The sequence below is a fragment of the Anopheles ziemanni genome, chromosome 3 (genome assembly GCF_943734765.1).
Source record: "Anopheles ziemanni chromosome 3, idAnoZiCoDA_A2_x.2, whole genome shotgun sequence".
NCBI classification, from domain to species: domain Eukaryota; kingdom Metazoa; phylum Arthropoda; class Insecta; order Diptera; family Culicidae; genus Anopheles; species Anopheles ziemanni.
In genome coordinates, this window is record NC_080706.1 from 47,189,798 (window position 1) to 47,211,364 (window position 21,567).

At 47.0% G+C, this 21,567-nt stretch overlaps 1 protein-coding gene across 1 annotated transcript in view; it reads left to right on the forward strand.

Annotated features, from left to right (window-relative positions):
* The window catches only part of LOC131284881 (glypican-4), a 60,461-nt gene that overhangs the window by 29,929 nt on the left and 8,965 nt on the right, over nt 1-21,567 (forward strand). The window contains exon 2 of the mRNA XM_058313740.1: nt 16,874-17,041. Within this exon, the coding sequence (XP_058169723.1) occupies nt 16,874-17,041 (168 nt within the window). The remainder of the gene's footprint in view (nt 1-16,873; nt 17,042-21,567) is intronic.

Genomic DNA, 21,567 nt, shown 5'->3' on the forward strand with positions numbered 1-21,567 from the left:
TCAGTTTTTGTTCGATGAGTCGTTGATTTATTCGCCTCATGTCCGCATACCCATTAGGGGTTATCCATATCGATGGAATTACGCCCAGATGGAGCGGTTGTAACATGATCCGACGGACGCTCAATTCGAACCCACGCGCACTCGATGATGAAATTTAAATATTATGTTATCCGCATCTAATCTCCACACAGAGACCCCCGCAACGAAACGCCAACACTACGCGAGCGTGCGTGCCATTAGGCGGGCGACAATCTGCGCCATTCTGGCGTGGGGCTGATCTACGATTACGATGGAGCCGCGCCCGGGAGGTGGCGCTAATGAGAGGAAATCATTGTAAATCTGCAACCAATCGTCGTACGGAATGAAATCATTAGGCACCGCGACCGCCAGGTTTCAGCCGCCTACGGCCATACACGACCCTTCAAAGGGGAACCTTCGAGGCCGGAGATGAAGGAGAAGAAGAAGATAGGGTTCCACGGACGACGGCAGTGAGAGAGGGAGTCCACGCACGTTAGTCACACTGGATTGGGCCTGTTAGAGGGGGTTTGGTTTGGGAGCTTCGAGATGAAGGCTTTATTTCTGTCTGGCCTTAATCTAGATTAACACCTCCCCCAACACTCCTCGCTCCTCGCACCAAAACCCCCCCACGGATGAAGCGAGTTGACTCCCCGCCGTATCGCGATCAATATTAATCACTGTCGTTTTTCGGTGTCCGAAGATTCTTGCACGGGAAACTTGCAAGGTGGGATGGGGAAGCATCGCGGTGGTTTCTTAACATTCTTTCATCCATCCCCCGTCCCCACACACTCACACTCCCCACAGACCATGGGGCTGACTCCGCGGGACGGCGATCTTCGAAAGTTTAGAAGGAACGCAGGAATTCCGTGACCACACACGACCGCCGGCCCCGATCGGAGCTGGTGATGATCACGCTGGCCTGTGTATGTGTGTGTTAGTGCGTGACGGTCATAGTGTGTTTAAATAAAAAAAAAAACTCCCGGCCGAATCGAAACGAATCGGTGGAAGCAAACGGCCGAAATGTAAAGACACGGTATGCACACGGACGGACCGAGGAACCACACATCCCTCTGGGGATGCATTCTTTGAGGAGCGCTGGACCGAGCGGTTAAAGGGTGTGGTCCCTTAAAGCAGCAGGAGTAGCCGGAGAAGCATGATTTATTGGGCCCGGAGACTCCCGGAGCAAAGACCAGCACCATCATCCACACTCTTCACGGCGCTCGCGTACCACTCCTAAATCACTCGAACCCCGGGTTCATTATTTAGAGATTAAGGCACAACACACACACTCCGGGTCACGGGGAATAGCCTCTGGTACGATCGGAAGGAGATCGGTCGGGACTGTCGACTGGTCTGGTGTATGTTTTTGTGTGTGTGTTTACTTGTCCGGTTTCGATGCGGTAGAATAAAACCCCCAATTCTTATCCTTCGATAAAACAAGAAACCTCTTTTTTAGGATAAAACAGTTTTCCTAATCAGCCTAAACCTCCAAGAAGCATAGCATGGAAAGTACACCTATGTAGAAGAACGTAAAATGATACACTTTCTGGGAAAAAAAAACTTCCAGCCAGGTGCATCTAAAATATACCAAGGGTGACTAAAGAGAGAGAGAGAAAGAGGGACATAAACGAACCCATTGGAACGAGCGTAAAAAACGGGCGAACCGGTACAAACCGAACCGATTGGGGCAGGGAAAATGGGGAAATAAAAAACACCTTCGATGGCGCCAACGAAATTATCACCCGGTCTCGTTTCGTGACATATTTTACTTTTCCTCACCCAACCCCCCCACGACCGACCGCTGGTGTTGCGTGCCAACTTAAGTGCAGCCTCCGAAGGGAGAAAATTAAAAGAAGAAGAAAAAAAAACATAACAAGTGGAAAAGGAGATCGTTCTTATCTTAATGAATGGGGAGTGGTTGGAAGAGAGAAAATTGTGATGGGGAGCTGTGTGAAAATGGGTGCATCCACTCGGCGGCGCTGGCGCCGAACGTTTAGCTGGCTGCGGTGGAAAATTGCTCGGACAATCGGGAGGCTTTTTGAATTTTTGTTTTTTGTTATTTTTGGTTTTGTGATCTCTTCCACTTGTGTTGGGATGCTGGCTGCAGGTGGAGCTAATGTGTTGGAAAAATTGCATGCTGTTGAGAGGGCCGATTGTTTGCAGTTTCCCTTTGGCAGTCCTTCTTTTCTTCTGCTCGGGGGCAAAAGGTGCTTCGGGCTCGAGGAAAACGTATTAATAAATGGAATAATTGTGAACTGGAAGAGTGCAATTCCACTGACCGGAAGTGTGTGGAATTATTTAAGAAACAAGTTATATTTTCCAAAAATGCAATAATCGAGGTACGTACAAGTGCAATGCATTGTTAAATTATAGTAGTGATCGTGGAATGCAATTATCGATTCAATGAACATCAATTTACATAAATTACAAATCACCAAACGTGTCTGTTGCGTGGTCTCTTATTAAACGATTTGGATGTAATATTCATTATTCATTGGTTGAATCGAGTTTTGTTTTCCGCTTCTACATTGCATTATTCTATGCAGCTTCTTCCAGTTGTCAGCCTCTCGGTTACTTTCTTGCCTTACAAAACACAAGAGATCCTCAGCAAGAGCACTCACGGAACAATTTCTCCGATCGGGCCACGAGCTGGTGGTCAGTTCCAGTGATCGATCCGAAGATGTACGGTTGCCAGCGGAAAGAAAGAGATGAGCTAACGCTTCAGCGCTATCTTAAGAAAACAAAGTTTGAAGGAGCAGAGGGAACAAAAAACCACGACCCGGGAATGAAGGAAACGCCGAAAATCGATTGAACGAGGATGCCAGAGGGAAAGGGTACAAACCAAAGGCGCGACGAAGGGGGGCGAAGAAAAAACGGGTTTTCGGTTGGAATTTTCACCTTTCTTCGTGGCGCATCACGACGGTGCAACAGTGGCCAACAGAATAGAAGCGGTGCACGATGTGTGGAGTCAAACTAAATCTCGGGCTTAAATTATACCTCAATGTAAACATATTGGGTGGTGTTCCCATGGAATCTTCCCCGGATTTAATCTTGCACCAATTCGGTTGCAGTATCAGCAGCTCACTCTTTTTTGCGGAGCGCACTGTAACGGAAGCTTGTGTAGTGTGCTCTCCTCGGAGATAGAGACTGATTCACGCCGCGCACACGCAACCATGTACGCCCAGTCCAGTGCAGTTGATGGGTTTAAAGCATGTTTTACCGGCTTGTACTGACAGGGGCAGGCAGCAGGAACAGTGCTTAGCTTTGACTGTCGCCGCCTCGCATGCGCAAACGATTTATCTTCCGGCGGAGGGCGCAGGCAACGGGCGTTCGAACCGGGTCGGAAACGAAACCCGACGGCACCGGGTGGTTTTGGAGGACCTTTTTTCTCCCCTTTACCTCTGATTGCTGTACTCCACGGAGTAAGTTATTTGGAGGTTGGAACCGTGTCCACCGGATAGGAAGGAGAGTAACCCGAACACTCGGGGGAGCGCTCAGTGCAAAATGATGGAGGAGATTGGAGGGTGCAGATAAAAGGAGGGAAGTGGAACACCGTGAATTGAGGCAAGCTAGAAAAGTCAAAAATCAATTGCAGTGCATTGGAAATTGGATCTTCTCTCGCGAACCTAGATCAAACAAAATTCAAAGATCACTCACTCGAAGACTTTGCAGGAAACTGGGAACATTTGAATTTCAAAGGAAAGTAAAGAAATCAACAATCATCGATGGTAACGAAAGAGTAATCGAAAAGAGAGCGAACAAGTGATGATGAAGTGTGAGGAATACTCGGTCATTGTTGATTAAACTGGTCGTGTATGACAGTGGGTTGGGGTTTTTGCGCCCAACTCGGTTGTAATCGGAATCTCACGAGCAAAACAAATCCATCCCACAATCAGGTCACGGCCGACGGAGGACGAGGTCGCAAGAAAAGATGGTAAGGAACCAACCTTAACGAGCCGATCCACGATTAAAATTACTCAAAAGTGCATTTGTTCTACAGTATTACACAAAACAAAGCATAACAATACTAAACTATGTAAGAGAAAGGTAATGTACTTCTCAAACTTTATACAAGTGGCGCTTGCTTGAGAAAGTGTGTGCACCATCCGCGGTTTACATTCCACCATCGCATTCTGAGCCGAAAAGCAGCCGAATGCTATCATTATTCACGCTTCTCACATCTCCAACATTCGTGGAAATTGACACACACACATGCAGTGGGGCGGGGGGAAATACCAGCGGGATGCACGAAATGAGGGTAGTAAATTAAATTTGCGGATTGCGTGGAGTATTCGCAAATATTTGCACACTGATTGGTGGCAGCGGCGGTTAACTCATCCAACATTAAAATGATGCAATTACGTCGGCCCGGTCATCCCACTCAAATACGGTAGAAAAACAGGCCCGACAGCCATAGCGGACAGTTTTCGAGTTTATATTTATTGCATTATTACTCTAAGTTGACCTTCCGTTTGATCCACTGTTTATCTGGACAGTGAATTAACATGTTTGTTGTACAAATTGTTTAACAGCGAGTTTGCTCCGTTATTAAATTGAGCTTTATTGAGCCGAAACAATTCAACTTAATTGACGGTGTTGTGGTTGAAGGGAAAAATGTGCTCATATTTAATTAAACCAAAACGACACATTTATGCTCGGTAACGACTCGCATTAATAACTTATCATTTCTTTCCAATGCTTCAGGAATGATAATTTATTCCATTGTTATTACTATGTGTTGCTCGTAGTTTTACATTTATTTTAAAACTGCTGACGCTTTTCCTACTACTGCCCATTATTTATTCCATTGTTATTACTATGTGTTGCTCGTAGTTTTACATTTATTTTAAAACTGCTGACGCTTTTCCTACTACTCTCCTGCTTGGTCCAGCTCAAAAAACCATTACCCAAATAGTGCCTTTCCTTCTTCCACCGGTTTGTGGACAAAGGAATTCTCGCCCGCCGTAATGCCCAAAACTGGTGCACAACAAAAGGATCGATGAAAGCATCTTACAAGACCAATGAACGGCTAACGGCGCCTAGGGCAGGAAGAAGAGGGTGGCCGAATAATAATAAAACTCAAAATAATGAATGAATGCCGCGAGCGCTCTTGGTGGTGTTCTATTCAGGATTTCGGTGGAAGCAGGAGGAAAGAAGAAAAGCCGAACAATACGGGCGGGAGTTTTGGGTGTATCATCGCGCTGAACCATCAATGATGATGACGATCATCATAACACGCCCGAAGAACGTAACGTAACCGCCAGCAAACATCGGAAGAAAAAATAACCCTCGCTCGAGCTTTTCTGTTGCGATCGCGAGATGGTAGAGGGATAATGGGAAGAAAATCTGAAAAATTAAAGCGAAAAAAATACCCCACATAAACATGCACACACACACACACACACACTTACCAAAAGTGCCACGATCATCTCCATTGCTCCAAACAGATACCGCGGCTATTTCGTACGCACCCCGCTTGTGCCCCCCTCCGTCATAAGCCCCGTGAGTGGTTTTACGGTCGTCAGTTCATATATGTAGAGTGCTTCTCGATGAACATTTCGAATCGTTTATCCCAACATCCATATTCTCTGGAAAGGAAAAAAAAACGAGAAGAAAATGGGTGGCACATCAACGCAGGAGGCCGGCAGAGGCCGCATGGAAAAGGGATCAAAAGGATGATGAAAGAATTTTTATTTCCCATGGTTGCCTTCCTTCCATCCCCGCCGGGTTCTCCGGAGGGGCCCGGGTCTTCCCGGTCAGCCCGGGCGATGGGCGGCATTGGCGGTTTGCTGTTCCCATCTCACCGAAACACACACGCGCGCGCGGGGGTTCGCGTTGATCAGTGCGATGATCCGCGCGATCCTGTGGCTGCGATCGATTGCGCCATTCTCTCGCTTCTTGGGCTGTGCCCGGCCCGGATTTTCGTGGTCCCGGGGCTCTTCGTTGGCGGAATGTAGACGGAACAAAGAAAGAGTAAATAGAAACCAACGGACACAGGCACGCACACACACACGCCAGTGTTCGTCCCGCGATTAGCGAAAACATTCACCACTAAAACACGCCCGGACGCGACTTTGCGCATGTTCGAACGGGATCGGACGTGTCCGACACTTAATGTTACCGGACTCTCGATTCTTGGACGCGCGTGGAGTCTTTTGGACAGGCCTGGAACCATATTTTCAGATGAAACAAAAACGAAGGATCTTTAAAATGGGAATTGCATTTTTTTTTTCAGAAAGCGAACCGACCCTTATGGGCTGAATGTGATCGGAAGTTCTTTTCTTTTATAGTGCTCCTTATTTTATTTATGTTGGTACAATAGGTTAGTTCTTGTGATTTTACAATAGTTTTAATTTTTTTTTAAATATTTCTACGGTCAGATCATATGTCCGTGTCCGTACTTGATGTATCAAAAACTTTACATTAGTTTTTAATTTTATTAAAGTATTTTGATTGAATTTTACCCAGACATAATAAATTGTTTTAAATTAATCAAACCAAATTTTCGGATGAAACATAAAACAAGGATCTTTAAAATGGGGATGGCATGTTTTTTTTTCAAAACGGGAACTGACCCTTATGGGCTGAATGTGATCGGAAGTTCTTTCGTTTTTTTTTTGTTGTACTCATTAGTTTATTTATGTTGGTACAATAGGTTTGTTCTGTTGATTTTTAATAGTTTTTTAAGGTGATTTTGAATAGTTACAATAAACTGTTTTAAATTAATATTACTTCACTACCTATATGATGTTTGGAAGATTTAATTACTATATTTGTTTGTCTATTCAATCTGAGACACAACTTTTCCTATCGCGAGAGTCTTTTGAACATGCAACAAAATTCAGAATGAGCGCATCATCATCCTGGTCGGGGGAGACGAAACCGTCCAGGAACGCGCACCTCGTGGAGGAATGATGAACGAGCCCGAAAAAGAAACGTATATTAACGTCGGAAGGGAAGACATAAGGGATGATAATAAAGAAGCCATACTAGCCGGGAAGAATGCACGCGCAGGATAGGGCAGCGATGTAAAAGGAGGGGATGATAGCGCGAGAAGGTGTAAGTAACACAATCGAAGGAATTTATGAACCAGAAAAAGTGGCCCATAAGAAAGGCGGAGTGATGGCGGGGGCCCGAAAACCACCAAACCGAAACACACAACCACCACAAATAGAGCCATACTAAATGGAGCGAATAACAGCTGCGTCCGCGTAGGAGCTAAGCGAGCTGACCTGTTGCACTTGGTGTGTGGCTTTCTTTCTAGCTGAGCAGCGAGTTTTCCCGATAATTTTTAAACAAACTTAATCTTAGTGGCTTTTCAAAAGCTCCAGGATCTTCAATCATATGGGAATATTAAATTCCACAATAAAAAGATCAACGATCTAAGTATGAAGAACCCACTAAATATACGAATAAACATATGGACACATCCTTTCGTGACGATAACCAACCAACTTCTATAAGGTGTTTATTATGCATCCCCCCCAGGTAAGACATTTCCTACACAAATCAAATGTGGCGGGGAAAAGTGCACTTAAAAAGTATGTCGAAGAGTTAAAGCCAGTTGTAAAAGATGTTTCCACGCTTCGAAACGCAAAGGCCCCCGGGCTGCACTATATTTTTGCTTACATTTTTACGGTTTTATTAGTTGTTGCTGCTCGTTTCTGGTACTTAGCTACCTTAATAAAACAATTTCGAGCATCGCCCGCTAGCGGAGCCACTCTTCCGGCAGCAACCAAAGGATGAAGAGCACTAGCGCGTTTGGAGAAGAACCGAAGACTGGAGGGTGGAAAAAAAAAGTGGGTGAACAAAATGCCCGAGAAGCCCGAACGACACTCGAAACGTTTGTTATCTTTATTACCGTGCGCAAAGTGGACGTGGAAATGGGCCGACGTTGGCCACGCCGTATCCATCGCCCGGAGCATAAGGTCAATCTTTTATCCCGAAGAGTGTGTTTCCCGCCATCAGCCACCCCTCCGACCTACCCCTCCCAGCCGGACGGGTTTGATAGACGCCTATTTCTTTTCCTTCCGCCCCCTTTGTGCGTTCCAACCTACCAACAGCAACCTACACTTAAACACACTCTCGCCCGAACTCGATTATGAGTTGCATATTTCCTAGCATTAATTCGATCGGAAGATGATTTCGACAGGCCGCCGGCATCCAACACTCCACAACCCCAAACCTCCCGCCCCATCGCCCGCTTCGCGTTTTTCGGTGGGAACCCGGTGGGATAGAAATCTCTCTTCCTTCGATCCGAACCGCGGCCTTTCTCTCCCCATCAAATTCATTTATTCTCCATCGTGGCTGGATTTTTCTTTTTGTTAAACACATTTTCCCCAACGTTACTGGTTCTGGTTTCAAGTTTTATTTTTGTTTGCTTTTTTTCTAACTCCTAGCCATATGTCTGTGCGCTCAAATGTGTTTGTGACTTATTACGCTCATAATTGAACTCCCAACGGGGTGGTTGCTACTCATCCACTTCCAACGGATCGTTTCGGAAGGCTTTGGTAAAATATTTAATATCTTCATTACTTGGCGAACAGTTAAGATGAAGGGTGGATGTGGTGAGTGTGAGAATCTTTTTTTTTTAGTACTGACTGACGTCATTACGCCGATGGAACAGCCGCCCGAACTTTGTTAGCGAAATGTTCACCCAGTTTGATTATCCAATCAAAGTTCAATCCACTCTCCGCCTAACCTTGAGGGGCTCAAATGGATTGGAAAATGGAAAAATCATCTACACACACACACAAACTTATTGATCGTATTTAGATAGGGTGAATTTTAATATTCCCTGCTGCGCGAAAGTGATTTTCCGCAACGGTCACTTTTATATTGGCAGCAGCGCACTCCTATAAAGGAGTTTTCCACGGGGAGGCGATGTTTATTGATAAAAAAATTGTATAGCACGCCCTTCTAATAAAACATTGGAACCTTGTTCATCTTCGTTCTCAACTAAATACAATCGCAATTATTAAGTGTTTATCGACACTTCACAAAAGTGTCCGTCCGTTTTTTTTATTTCGGACTCTCCACAGGAGGGCGGAAAATGATTTTTGTAATTTGGGGTGTTTCAAGGACTTAACCTTTTTCTCATTGGATTTAATATATTAACTTATGAATTCAGTTTTCGATGGAAGGTAAAATCGAACAACTTAATTTTGTTCCAAATTACAGTTTTATCTGATTATTGGCCTCATGTTGGGCGCGCGGATAGAAATGTGTATTTTTTACCTATATGTGTTAAAAATATTGCGTTTGATCAAAATGATTGAATTACGAGTTATCTGGAAATCTATTGAATGTCCACAACGTGCTGCGCAGAGTAGAACGTAATGTACAGGAACCGGTTGACTTTCACCTCCCCAAGCGCGCGACCATATCGCGAGCAACAGATCGCCAAAGGTGGCAAACCATAATTGCTGCCTAAACGCCGCGTTTTTCCTCTAAATTTAACAATCAATTGTAGATGAGTAACGCTCTTTCGTCGCGGACGGCCGTCGTCGTCGCCTCGCCGTCGTCTTCGAGGAGGGTAAACGCGTCTCAGGTGCGAAAGACGGTGGCGGGAAAAGTGGCGGTGGAAACATAAGTAATGCTACAGGCCACAGGCCACGCATTCGCTCGCCAGCCGAATTGCCTGCGCACACGAAAAAACCGCACACCGAGCGTGTCCAATTAAGATTTGTAGCCAGTTTTATTATTATTTCCCATTGTGACCGATTCGTTTCCCTCTTTTCCGCCGCCTCCGCCGCCCGTAGCTACCCATGATCGTACCTTCGGGCCCTTGCTCGAGCCTATCTCCCCGGGGGTTCCCTGCCCTGCCCTACGCCACACCGAGTTTCCGACACTTCCCGATTTTCCAACATTCGAAGATCGATTCTTTGGAATCCGTATGCGTTTCCATTGCGTATGTGTGTGTGTGTGTTTTTTTCTTCTCCTTTCCGGCAGTTTTCCATTCCAAAAGGTTGGCCCATTCCCTTTAATTGTAGCTTTTCGGTTGGCTTTCCCCGGCGACCACCCACCCACGATGCATTGCGATGAGGTGCGATGGAATTAGGGAATGACTTCCGATTTCGGACAGCTTTTGCTTCTTGCCTGCCCTTTCCGCTTCATTCGGTCCGATGTCACACTTTACGCGTGAAAAATTGACGCCTCTCCTGCACCCTCCTCTCAGCTAGGCGTCGGTATTCTCTACGGACCGGTTTCGCTTCACACTTCGCGCCCACCTTAGCGGTGATTTTGGGAAATCTTAATTATTGGTGCCCATTTCCCTTCAAATCAACGCTAATTATAACTTCCCCAGGTCCACCGAACGGGCCGAAGAGGACTTACTTTCTCCCGGGATTCGGGATCAGCATTTCCGACGTGTCAAGTGACGCGCCCCCGGAATGCACGATAAATCATTTGTTTAACTTTTTTTTTCTCCTCCTGTCCATAATTTTCGATGATTCACAACACCTTGCCGCCTACCCGCATAATGGTTCTGAAATGAATTGTGGGAAATTAATACATCCTTCCTTCGCGCCGGTGACTCAGCGTGGGCGACTCGAGAGGAGAAGAAAACCGGCTGGAAAAGCAGAACCATTCTCTGCTCCGGTGGGCCCCCGGGTCGATGCACAAGTGTCAGCTGGAGTGTGTGTGTGCTGTCGTCCAGCTCGCTGCCCCTTCCATCACCATCAGACGGCGGTGGCGGTGGCGGCGGCGAGTAAGAAGTCGTTTAGACGACCGGAACGGCATCTTCGGCGATCCGTTGCGAACGCTCCGGGTTGCGCTTTACTCACCTTGAAATTTTTCCTCCACCACGAAGTTTCGTGGAAATTACTTCAAACGCAGGACTAATTGCTCACACGATGATTGGCCTCACCGGTGGTGCTATTAGGTTGCGCGTGCGCTCGTGCGTTTTAAAGGGTAGCTTGAAGCATCGAAATGAGTTTCTATGGAGGGTGGTTTATTTTTGAGAAAAGAAAAAATTTTCAAACTAAATAAATGTAGCACTGGAACAAATTAAAACATATTAAATAGGAAATCTATTTGCAATCCACAAATTCATAAAAAAGATTATTAATCCCATTAAAAAAACATTCCAAATTTTAAAAATGCCATAACAAATATTTTATTTAGAATTAGTATTTTTACACGTTCTTGTTTGGTGGGTTTATATTTCTTACCCCATTGGCGTTTCCGCATACCAGTTCCATCTGTATCGGTAATCATGTAATGATTCTTCTTAGACTGCGCTTCCCATTTTATCGCGGTGTAAGCATTCCATCGTTTCCTGCATCCGCCAAACGCCATTGAACGCAAATGGAAATTTATTAACAACCCCCAAATTTTCGGTGAATGAAGCCGGGAAACGTTGGCGAAACGTCGAAGTAGATGACCGAATTTCCACCCGGGAAGGCGGCGGGAAGGTACGACGAAAATCGATCAATCGATCTGAATCGGTGATGGTTGTTTAAAAAAAACACAAAACTAAAACGAAACAGGTAATCCTGCATTCCTTCGCTTTCGGTCGTGAGCTTTGGTGGAGGGAAATAATAATAAGGCCCGGCCGCAGCATTAATTTTCCCACCGAACGCAGCCGTTCAGTGGTGGAGAAGGGAACCGGGTTCGCGGGGGGAAAAGTCGTGAACCATCGCTGGAACAATTTTCGCCCTCGTGGAAAGTAATAGCCCCTCGGCCGGTCCTTCGAACGGGCGGGAATCAGCTGCGCGCGCATATACCGACCTTTGGCCATACGTTGTCCATGCGAGAGTGGCCGCATCTGGCCGCGGAATTCATCATTGGTGCGGTCGAGATAATTTATTACAGAAGAAGATACCCGCGCGCTAATCGATGCACCCTTTGCCCGGCGTGAGCACTTTGGTCTGCTCGGGAAACCGCCGAACAGGTGAGAGAAGATATCCCGAGCGAGCGCCATCTGCTGGCGGTGGTCGAGAACATCCCATCCTGGACCACCGTGGCGGATCGCCAATGGTGAGGTCAAATCCGTTGGACTACCTAGTATGTCTTCGAGACGAAAAGGTTACAGGACTGGCGTCCCAGAAAATGGCTGCCCCCACGAGTGGCCTCGCGCTTGGCCGTTGTTTGCTCTGAGGAATGTTTTAGCTCGTTCAACTTTCGCCGCATACCTGTGGCCACATTGGCACGTTTTTGTTGGCGGTTAGTGCAATTCAATAAAATTCAATCGATATCGGCGTTGAAATTGCGGCTAATGGAATTGATTCATTATTGCCGTTGAATCGGCCGTCTGGCGCTCATCACGACTTCGTGCGGTTGCGGTTTTGTGTCTGCCAGAGAGAGATAGAGAGGGAGAGAGCACGTGGTTCGTGTTTGCGAATTGACGGAAATGGTTTGAATTGAAAAGTTGATGTTAGAACGTTTCCTAAAATTTACACTTTTTATAGCCAAAACAACGTAACTTTACGATTTGAGCAGTTTTCATTTACTTTTTCTCATTTTTTCCCACTTGATAATGCCTCAAAGCTTACAAAGTATGCACAGTTTCTTGTTGATTTTTCTCTTGTTTTATGAACGATAATTTTAGTTTAGTTTCTCACTTTTTTCATTATTTGACGATTTGGAGTATATTTTAGTATTACAATGTTTTCAATTTTACAATTCAAAATAAAACAATGCGTTCTAGTTGAACTTTTTTGCTCCGTTTAATTTATTGTTCTGTATCTTAGTATGAATTCTTGTCCACATTTATGACCTGCATTTAAACGTGCAGATTGTATTTTATGAGTTTTTACACGATTGTGAATGGAGTTTATTGTTGTATTTTAGTAAAAGGAAAATCATTTCTCCATACTTCAGTGGTAAGAAGAAAAGATTCACTTGATTCAATGCACCTATCAACCCAAACTATCAATTCACCCTTTTAAAATGGAAACCAAATGCTTCCTTTCGCTCTTGGCCAAACCTTCCCGACGTTCGTGTATCTCCGTATTTCTGGTCCTAAAAATAGTCCTAATCACCTCGTTCGTTCGCCGTTTGGGCTGCGCTCCCTTCGATCGAGCCTGGAGGGGGGAATGCGGAAAATATTACGCACAGCGCGACAGATCGGCTATCGAGGCGCGCCGGGAGCGGAATCTCAAACCGATGAATCCACCAAACCGCACCACTGTTTGTCGGTTTTGGCTCATTGACCCAAAATTACTGCACTTCCTCATCCGAAAATAGTTTCGGTTCGGTTCTTCGGTGTCGGGTTGCCGCGCGATGCTGCCGAGCATTAGTGAAAGGGAAATGCACTTCAATGGGAGCATAGCGAACGTTCTGCTAAAAGGAGGTTTTTTTGTTTTAGCAAATAAGAAGGAAAAAGGATTTGATGCACCTTTTACTAGGACACTACCTTAAATGTACTCTATCACCGGAAAATGCCAATTGTATGTTTCCATTTTGATGCGATTCTATGCAGTTGAATGAAGTTGGGAATGCTTAAGTTGTAAAGAATGCTTTACGTTATTAAAAATAAAACGTCTGCGTCTCAAGAATAAATAAACGCGCAACTCCAACCAAACACGTGCGTTCCAAATTATCTCGTGCAACGCGTGGCACAAGATTAATGACGTGTAGGAGGTGGCCAGAAGCAGAGCCACGACCCCGGAACCACACGTTGGGAGTAAATGGGTAATATGAGTTTTTTCCCCCTCGCTCCCGTTTACTACCGAATAATATCAACAAGACAGTTTATTTAGTTCATCGTCTCCGGCAGAAAAAAAAACTCGATCTCGACCGGGAGAGTATCGGTTAGACATTGCTTTGTTTGTTTAAAACGACCAAACTATCTGGCACCAGCTCGCGGAGGAACGGGGCCACCTTCTAGCTGCTTGTTCTCCACGTTCCAGCCTCATTTCACCATCACCATTTTGTTTAATTTAAATTCCCGGAAATTAGTTCCTTCCCTCGATCGCTCGCAGCTTCAGCACCACTTTTTTTTTCTCCTCCCCATACACCCCAGTGCGCTTTCTTCGCCGTTCGTTAAATATCATGATAATCATTCCTCTAAAGAAAGCATCTCAAGGGTGGTTTCGAGCACCGAACATATGTTCCATTTCCCTCCGAAGCGGGGCTGCGGATATTCTTTCGGACCGCTCGCGAGAAACATAAGACAGGTGCGCACCTTCCACCGACCCAACCAAAACTCCGCTCGGAACCGGTGCGTGGTCTCCCCGATCGGCCGTCATCATTAATCCGTAAAACTTCTCTCCCTCCGGGCGTTTTTCTTCGCGGCCGATCCGGTAATTTTGCCTTCCGACGTTGTGCGCGGTTCAAGCTTAAGTATGAATTATTAAAAGCTCATTTTGGAGGAAAGCCAGCTCGATCGTTCCCGCTCCGGCGATCCCGGTCCAATTCCAGGAGTTTGGGATTAAGTGAGATAGATTTGTAACCGTGCCTCCGTTAATTTGTCATACAGCTGATTTCGAAGGCAATCGCATTGTACCTGGCGCCACCCTCAGTCTCAGCCGATCGTCCAAATTGAGTTCCACCGTGGGCCGATCCGTTCCAGGGATTAAGTAGCATTTTATAAGCTTACGGTGAATCATCGCATGTATGCGATAGGCAGAGTAGAAATCGAGGTTTATAGTATTTTACTCTCGAAAATCCCTCACTGCGGGATAAAGTTATTTTATTGTAGCATCGCTCCGTCGTGAAGAACCCGATTCGATTCGACATCTCTGTTCCACGAACCCATCGCTGCTGGCTCTGAGATACGCGCCCTACGAACTAATCAATCGTGCGACCTGTTGCTACCCTCCGGTTGGGGTATCATAAAACCAACGCTCTCGTAGGACACTATCGGTCTTTGGTTGCAACCGGGGTGGAATATATCCCCACGCTCTGGAGCCTGGGAATGTGTTGGAAGAATGACTCTCGCCAACGGTTGAGCGAGTCTTTTTACTTCGCTTTCGGAAGCATTCCACCACGCCGGTCCACTCGTCAGCCAGGTGTTAATAGGGATTGACTTTATTAGGACCAATCGTCCGAAGCCGTCCCGAAGGCACTCCGCAACTCCGGCTCCCTCCGGGGGTTTGCGGAACCTCACAGGAGACATCTGCGGCGTGCCGGAGGGGAACCCTCTTCGATACTCGGCAATTATAACCACTTAATGGGACAATGGGACACGGACCCCGATGTAGGGAAGGAGCCTGCGATGGCGCTTGCCCTCTTCACTGGCCCGGTCCTAAGAGAGTTGTGATGCCAGGGGGGACACGTCCGTTTCGCCCACAGGGCTGCGTGCTTGGACCACCGTTCCAGCCCATCTTTAATGCGTCCAGTGTTCTCTCTTCGCACGCCACAAGGAAGGAATCCGAGGTACCACGCATCATCGTTCAGTCACCAAACTGGAGAAGCCCGTTATCTTGACGATACAAGGCAGAGCATTTAATGGGAGTGTGTATGTCTGTGGGAGTTTCTTTGGTTTTTGTTTTTTTTGTACGCTTGTGTGCATGCGTGCGTAGGGCAGCTTTTTTCCTCACGTCTGCCAACTCGTCCGGTTTTCAATCGATGACGAGATCGGGCAACGTCTGTGCGCGCCCACCCTAGTGTTCGCTGTGGGAATTTCGTTCATTAGGAAGCTCATAAACACACATTAGACACCGAGCGTAATCTATGTGGCTGTCTGCCTATCGCTGCCTTTCCATCTCCCAAGCTCGAAGATGCTCCTTCCATGGCTCCAACTCCTTTTTGCGCGATGCTAGGTTCTCTTCTGTTGGGGCGAAAAAGCCACAAGAGTTGAGCATTTGAATTGCGGCAACGATCGACGGAAGCGATAAGCGAACGTTCGAGTCCCTTCCGTTAGTTTCTTCGTAGGTTCCTTCCCCCCCATCGGGCGGTGAGACGCTTTCTTAGCTCAGAACCTTTGCCGCCCGGAAGCGCGTTCGTTTGCTTCTGTTGGAGCTTTTTGTTTTCGTAATTCTACCGGCGGCTTACACCACTCTTACGGAAGCGGTACGCACGCACTCACGCACCAAGTGTAAACACTCGCCTAAACAGCTCCGCAACAATCGGGCCGACCGAAAGGGAGGAGGGCTCAACTCACTGTGGACTCAGGCCCGGAGTAAACCCGCGAGCTTTGGTGGTAGTGGTGGTGGTGGTGGAAAAGTTAAAACATTAATGCCATATTATGTATGCGGTGAAAACTGCCGTCTAATCGGTCGGTGGACCGGCATTTTTCTAGCCCTCCAGACGGGAGACACTTCACCGAGCAAATAACACCCACCCCCGGAGTTGGAGTTCCTCCTCCCGAGAATATGGTAGGGAACCAGTTGACTGGTGTAGAACCCGAAACGAACAACGTGTTAGACAATCGAGCGGAGCGGAAAGACGCGCTCGCCGGTGACTAATCTAGGGTGAGCACCTTCTCAAACAACCCGTCCTGTTTCTTTCCCGCCCGAAGCTTCGTCGGTGGCCTTTTGATGGTCCGAATCCGGTTGGCGGCCGAACACCCGAGTATAGCGTCACCCGAGCCGCTGTTTGCCTTCACACGTAGGCCATCGTGCGGCGAAGGGAAAAAAGGGAAATTCCTTTTCGGAATGCAATATTTATTCACTCATTATAAAACCCGCTGTTCTGAGCACGTGCAATGTGTGCCATTTCATTGTAGATGCCGCCGTGCGGGGAGATGTTGAGCGAGCTCTCTTATCGCCTATGTGCTTTTTTCCAGATTGTTTTTTTTTTTGTATCCGATGACAGTGCGCCGTTGTGACCGCCGCGACTTCTTAAGAAGGTGCGGCTTTATGTGAAAAAAGAAATAATTAGAACTAGAACAAATTCCGACTTCCAAACACACATTCTTCCGGCTTGGAATGCTGTTAAACTAACACATCTGCTTCTTCCTTCTTTCCAGATCTTACCCTGCGCCACTGTGAGGTGCCGCCCGGCGGTGGAACCTGCTGCACGCAGATGACCGAGCACAAGCTGGCCCTGCACGCCAAGACGACGCTCGAGCGCAACACCAAAGACAACATCTCCAAGCTTTCGTCGGTGCTCGGTGCGCGGGCTCAGCGCTTCAACGGTAGGTAGTCAGCCGGCTAGAGTTGTGTAACTTCGATTCATGATTCTGAATGACTCTTTACTTCGTGAGGAATGAGCTGTTCATCAATTCCAAAGATTTATAAATGTTAAAAGAAAGGAAAAGTAAAGCGAATAAATGGGAAGAGGCTCTCCCTTTTTTCTGGTCGCTCAATCTACGCGAATGAATGAATTATGAAGATTCGTGAAAGATTCATGTCAGATTAAGTTCTCGAAGGATTCATCATTAGGTTTGGGTTAGGTTCATCAATGTTTTTTTGTCAAAGATTTGTATCCTAAAAGATCCATGAATCAATCAGAATGAATCTTAGGTAAAAGATTCATATGACTCTAGCCTAAAGATTTATAAGGCACAACACTACCGCAGAAGAATCGTGAAAGATTCATGCAAGATTAAGAAATCGAAGGGTTCATTCATGTTTTAAGATTCGTATCCCAACAGTTGCATGAATCAGTCATCAGTATATAGGTAAAAGATTCATATGAATGATTCTCGCCTAAAGATTCATAAGGTACAACACTACACCAGAGCCATAGCTGCGGCCGGACCTTCGCGCTAAAAGGCCGTACCTACTTATGCACGCACGCAAAACCCATGCAACTTCCCGGGAGTGTGTGCAAGTGTTAACTTACCTCCTCTAAGCGAAACAACATTCCGCACGGCATAAATGGTGCCCCGTTTTGGTACTCTCCAGTCCGGTCCAGTCCATTTCCCGGCCCCGGGAATATCGATATACGGCAGGGTGGCGAACGTCGACGGCTCGCCGGTTTAAACAATTAGTGTCAGCTAAATTTGTACGCACGAAAACTACAACCAAACCCACCGACAGTTGTTGACCACCGACGTTACTACTGATGTTACCGCGCCCGGCCAACTCCGGGTTGGCAAGCTCGACTATAAAATGCCCGTTTTTGGATCGACCCACCCAAACACACGCACGGAATTGACGTTGAGAGCTGCCCGGAGAGGGGAAAAAACTCTTTTCCTTTTCCTGCGACGTCGTTGTCTAGCCTATGCCAACTGTTTCCTTTTTTGAAGCTAATGGCTAAATTAGTGAGCGAACGATTTTACAGGATTTACAGTCCCCCGGCTCCGAACCCGCTCATTCCTTCCCAACGCCGCAAAACCTGCTCCTGTCGCTCAACCGGCGACACGTTAGCGTAACGGCTGCAATTTTCGTGTCACCGGGTGCTGTCAAGTGTTCCACCCGGTACCTGGTACCAGTTCCCAACGACTTCTCCTCGGTCTAGCTGCCCGAAGTCCGTCCAATCGGAGATGATAGAAATGGGGTGTGTGAAAAAGAACCGGAGTCCATCTCAATCTGGACCTACGTTTTGTGCCTGCTGCTGCATCGTTCCGAATCGGGTACCAGCTCGCCTGGCCCCGGGTGGATTGTCGCTCGCCAGCATCTCGCTCCAAGCGGGCAGATATCCCGCCGAAAGGAAGCGAAGATCGCCCGAAGACGTAATCCATGTTGACACGTTCACGCCAAGTCGGACCTGACGCAAATTTGCCTGTCAGACTCGACACCTCGAGACCGGGCACGGATTGAGGACCCACTGTTTTCCATTTATTGTTGTTGTTTTCGCTTCCCTTCCGGTGCAGGTTAGCTGTTGATCTACAGAAGTAATGATCGTTGTTTTCCAAACACGAACCGATCAAGAGATCTTCAACTAAAATCAATCTGTTTCGGGGAGGGAGGGGAATGGATTAGCGTACGGTTGGGTTCTAAAACCAATTGAAACTCCAATGATTTGATCCTCTCTTTTCGTTTCGGTTAATAACACTGATCGGCAACTCACCGCCTCACCATGTTTTACCTCCGTACAACTTTATTCTCGATGCAGAAGGAACGTGTTTCTCGGCCCTTTTTCGATCGCCACGACGCCATTCGTGTGGCGACTTGTACGATCGTCTTGCCTTTTTTTAATGCTTTCTCTGCCCCTCCTCCCCCTCAACTCCATCCGGTTGGTATTTGTCATCGAACCTCTCGAAGCGCATCCGCTTGCACGGTTCTCGTTCTCGGGCGTTGTTTGCCCAAGTGGTAAAACTGCACCGAGGAATCTGTTCGTGTTGTAATGTTTGACATTCTAGGTGGCGTTGTAAATTCCAAACCCGGCAACCATTATCGCCTTCCGCTACCCTTTGCCCCCAATCGATGACAGTTTAACGCGACCACCAACCGCCAAGTGCGTAAGCGAATCCTCCCTACTGCTGGTCGGAGGACCGCACCCTGGGCGTCTCAGGGCTCGAAAGTTTCCAAGTGGGATACCAAGTTTGTTTAACTAACCGGTCGTTGTCGTTGCATGGTACTGATGATCGGTTCTTGCTATCCTCTGCCTCTTTCTCGTAAGGGCTCATAGAAAAGAAGATCTGTCATTCGTGTTTGTCACACACGCCACACACTCATATGTGAGAGCACAAGAACATCCATAACCGATTGAGGGCCTTAAAGGGGCTCCAGAAGCAGGAATTAGATATCTCGCAGACTAGAGTCCTCTGGTCCGAATTCTACCTTTTCTACCGAAGCTAATCCAGCTCAACACATCCACTGGAAAGGCAGCAGTTCCTGGCGCATGGAGGTTCCTGCTGGTTTAAGGCAGACCGAAGCAATGTTTACACGCTGTGGTGTGAAAATGGAATGTCCCTGACGTAGACCGACCCTACCAGGATCGTGTGTTGAGAAATTCCAAATCACTACCCCCTTCGTGTGCCTGCGTCTCAAACACCGTATTTTCTCAAAATTTAACGTAAGAAAGAATCCGAGAGTTAAAGCCATCGTAGTGACGGAAGTTGTACGATCCGTAGATGGACCAGGGTGGCGGGTGGGGTGAATTTATTTGTATTTGGGTGCGGCCCAGAACCAAGCCGAACCTTGGCCTCGCACGTTCCCCTTCTCGACCGGCCGGTCACCAAACTCTCGCTCCATCGATCCTGACGAAAGATTTATCATTTACTTTCGCCCGGGGGAGGGCACCAGGAGGGAGGAAGAGATTGGTCCGAACGCTTTCCAGTTTTCCCGAAGCCCGGAGAGCTTGCCGGGGGTTTTTGTTTGTACATACTGTCCTCTGGATTTCTTGTTCTCCAAGCGGTTTCACAACATTCTACGATCATGTTCAACTTCATCTTTAGACTACCTTTTCCAGTTCCCTGGCGTTCTGTAGGTAGTCACGGGGAAAGCGAACCATCTCGGATCGTTTAGAGCTCCCCTATGACCTCTTTTGCGAGCCAACTCCCTGTTAACTCCGAAGAAACGCACTTGCCCCGACCGATCGAGACGTTCGGCGACCACCAGCAGAAGAAGAGCCACCAACCGTCTCCGATGCTCACGTGGTTTCGGGAACGCTGGGAAACTTTGTTTACTTTAGCGAATCGCCCAGCGTTAGTTTCCTCCCTTTGCCTTCGTCCCTTCGAACCGTTCGGTTGTGTAAATGCATATCCAGTAGTTGCCCGCTCGACGGTTAGCTCGACCCACGTTGATCATCGTGTCGTTAAACGACGACGGCCAACGACGGGAGCAGTCGCTGGTTGACGACCGGAACGCAAGACGACCGTTCCCAACTTCCTTCACATTTCGAACCTCCCCAGGAGTGTCTCACCCTCCGTTCCCCGCGGGAGTGCGGCCAACGGTGGAGAAACAACGACGGGCCGACGAACTGGCGACACTCGGGTCGGTCGGGTTTCTCTCCACCCCGCCGCACGTTGTCTACCTTCTTGACGACGGAACTCTACCCTGCAAATCGAAAACCGGTAGAGTGTTTGGTCGGGTTCAGGTTCAGACTTCCAGTTTACCCACCTTTCCACCCGATACTTTTTTATGGCTTCGGCGCTGAGGATGGGCAGGACCTCCGCCGTAGCGCATCCGGACTCGAGAAGGACAGGTTTTAGGTCGGTTTAGATTTATGTGCATGAAGATGATTTAATTCCGTCTGGGTGCGCAACGATTTGGACGATAGCTCAAACCAGGCGACGGTAAGGTTCGTGTGTGCTTTGGTTTATTCTCCATGTTTGCCAACTTTATATGCGAATCAATGTTTGTATTATTTACCTTACTAATTGTTAAAGGCTTAGAGGTGTTAAATATTGTAAACCGACTCGTTTTAGAAGACCTCAAATTGTATTTCAATTATTCTACACCTTACTATCATTAAATAACAATAATCTGTAGGGCGTTAACAATGTTCGTAACATGTGTAAATTCTAGTCACAAAAAAAACGGCCAGTAATAAACTATTTATTGCCCATAAAAATTGAAATTAGTTGGAATCATAAAACATGCAAATTATTACCATTGTCTCAAAGGTTGTAAAATGTATCGGGACAATTGCATAACCCATTGTTGCCTACCTCGGCTTCGGAAAGTAACTCGGAACGAACGGGGGAAAAAAAAACATTATTGAGAGGCACACGACTCGACCAGACGAAAAAACAAAAAACCGCCCGTCAAGAAGAGCTATAAAAATGCCATTAATGACATCGAAAAAACTATGTCACCGATACCTTTAAGC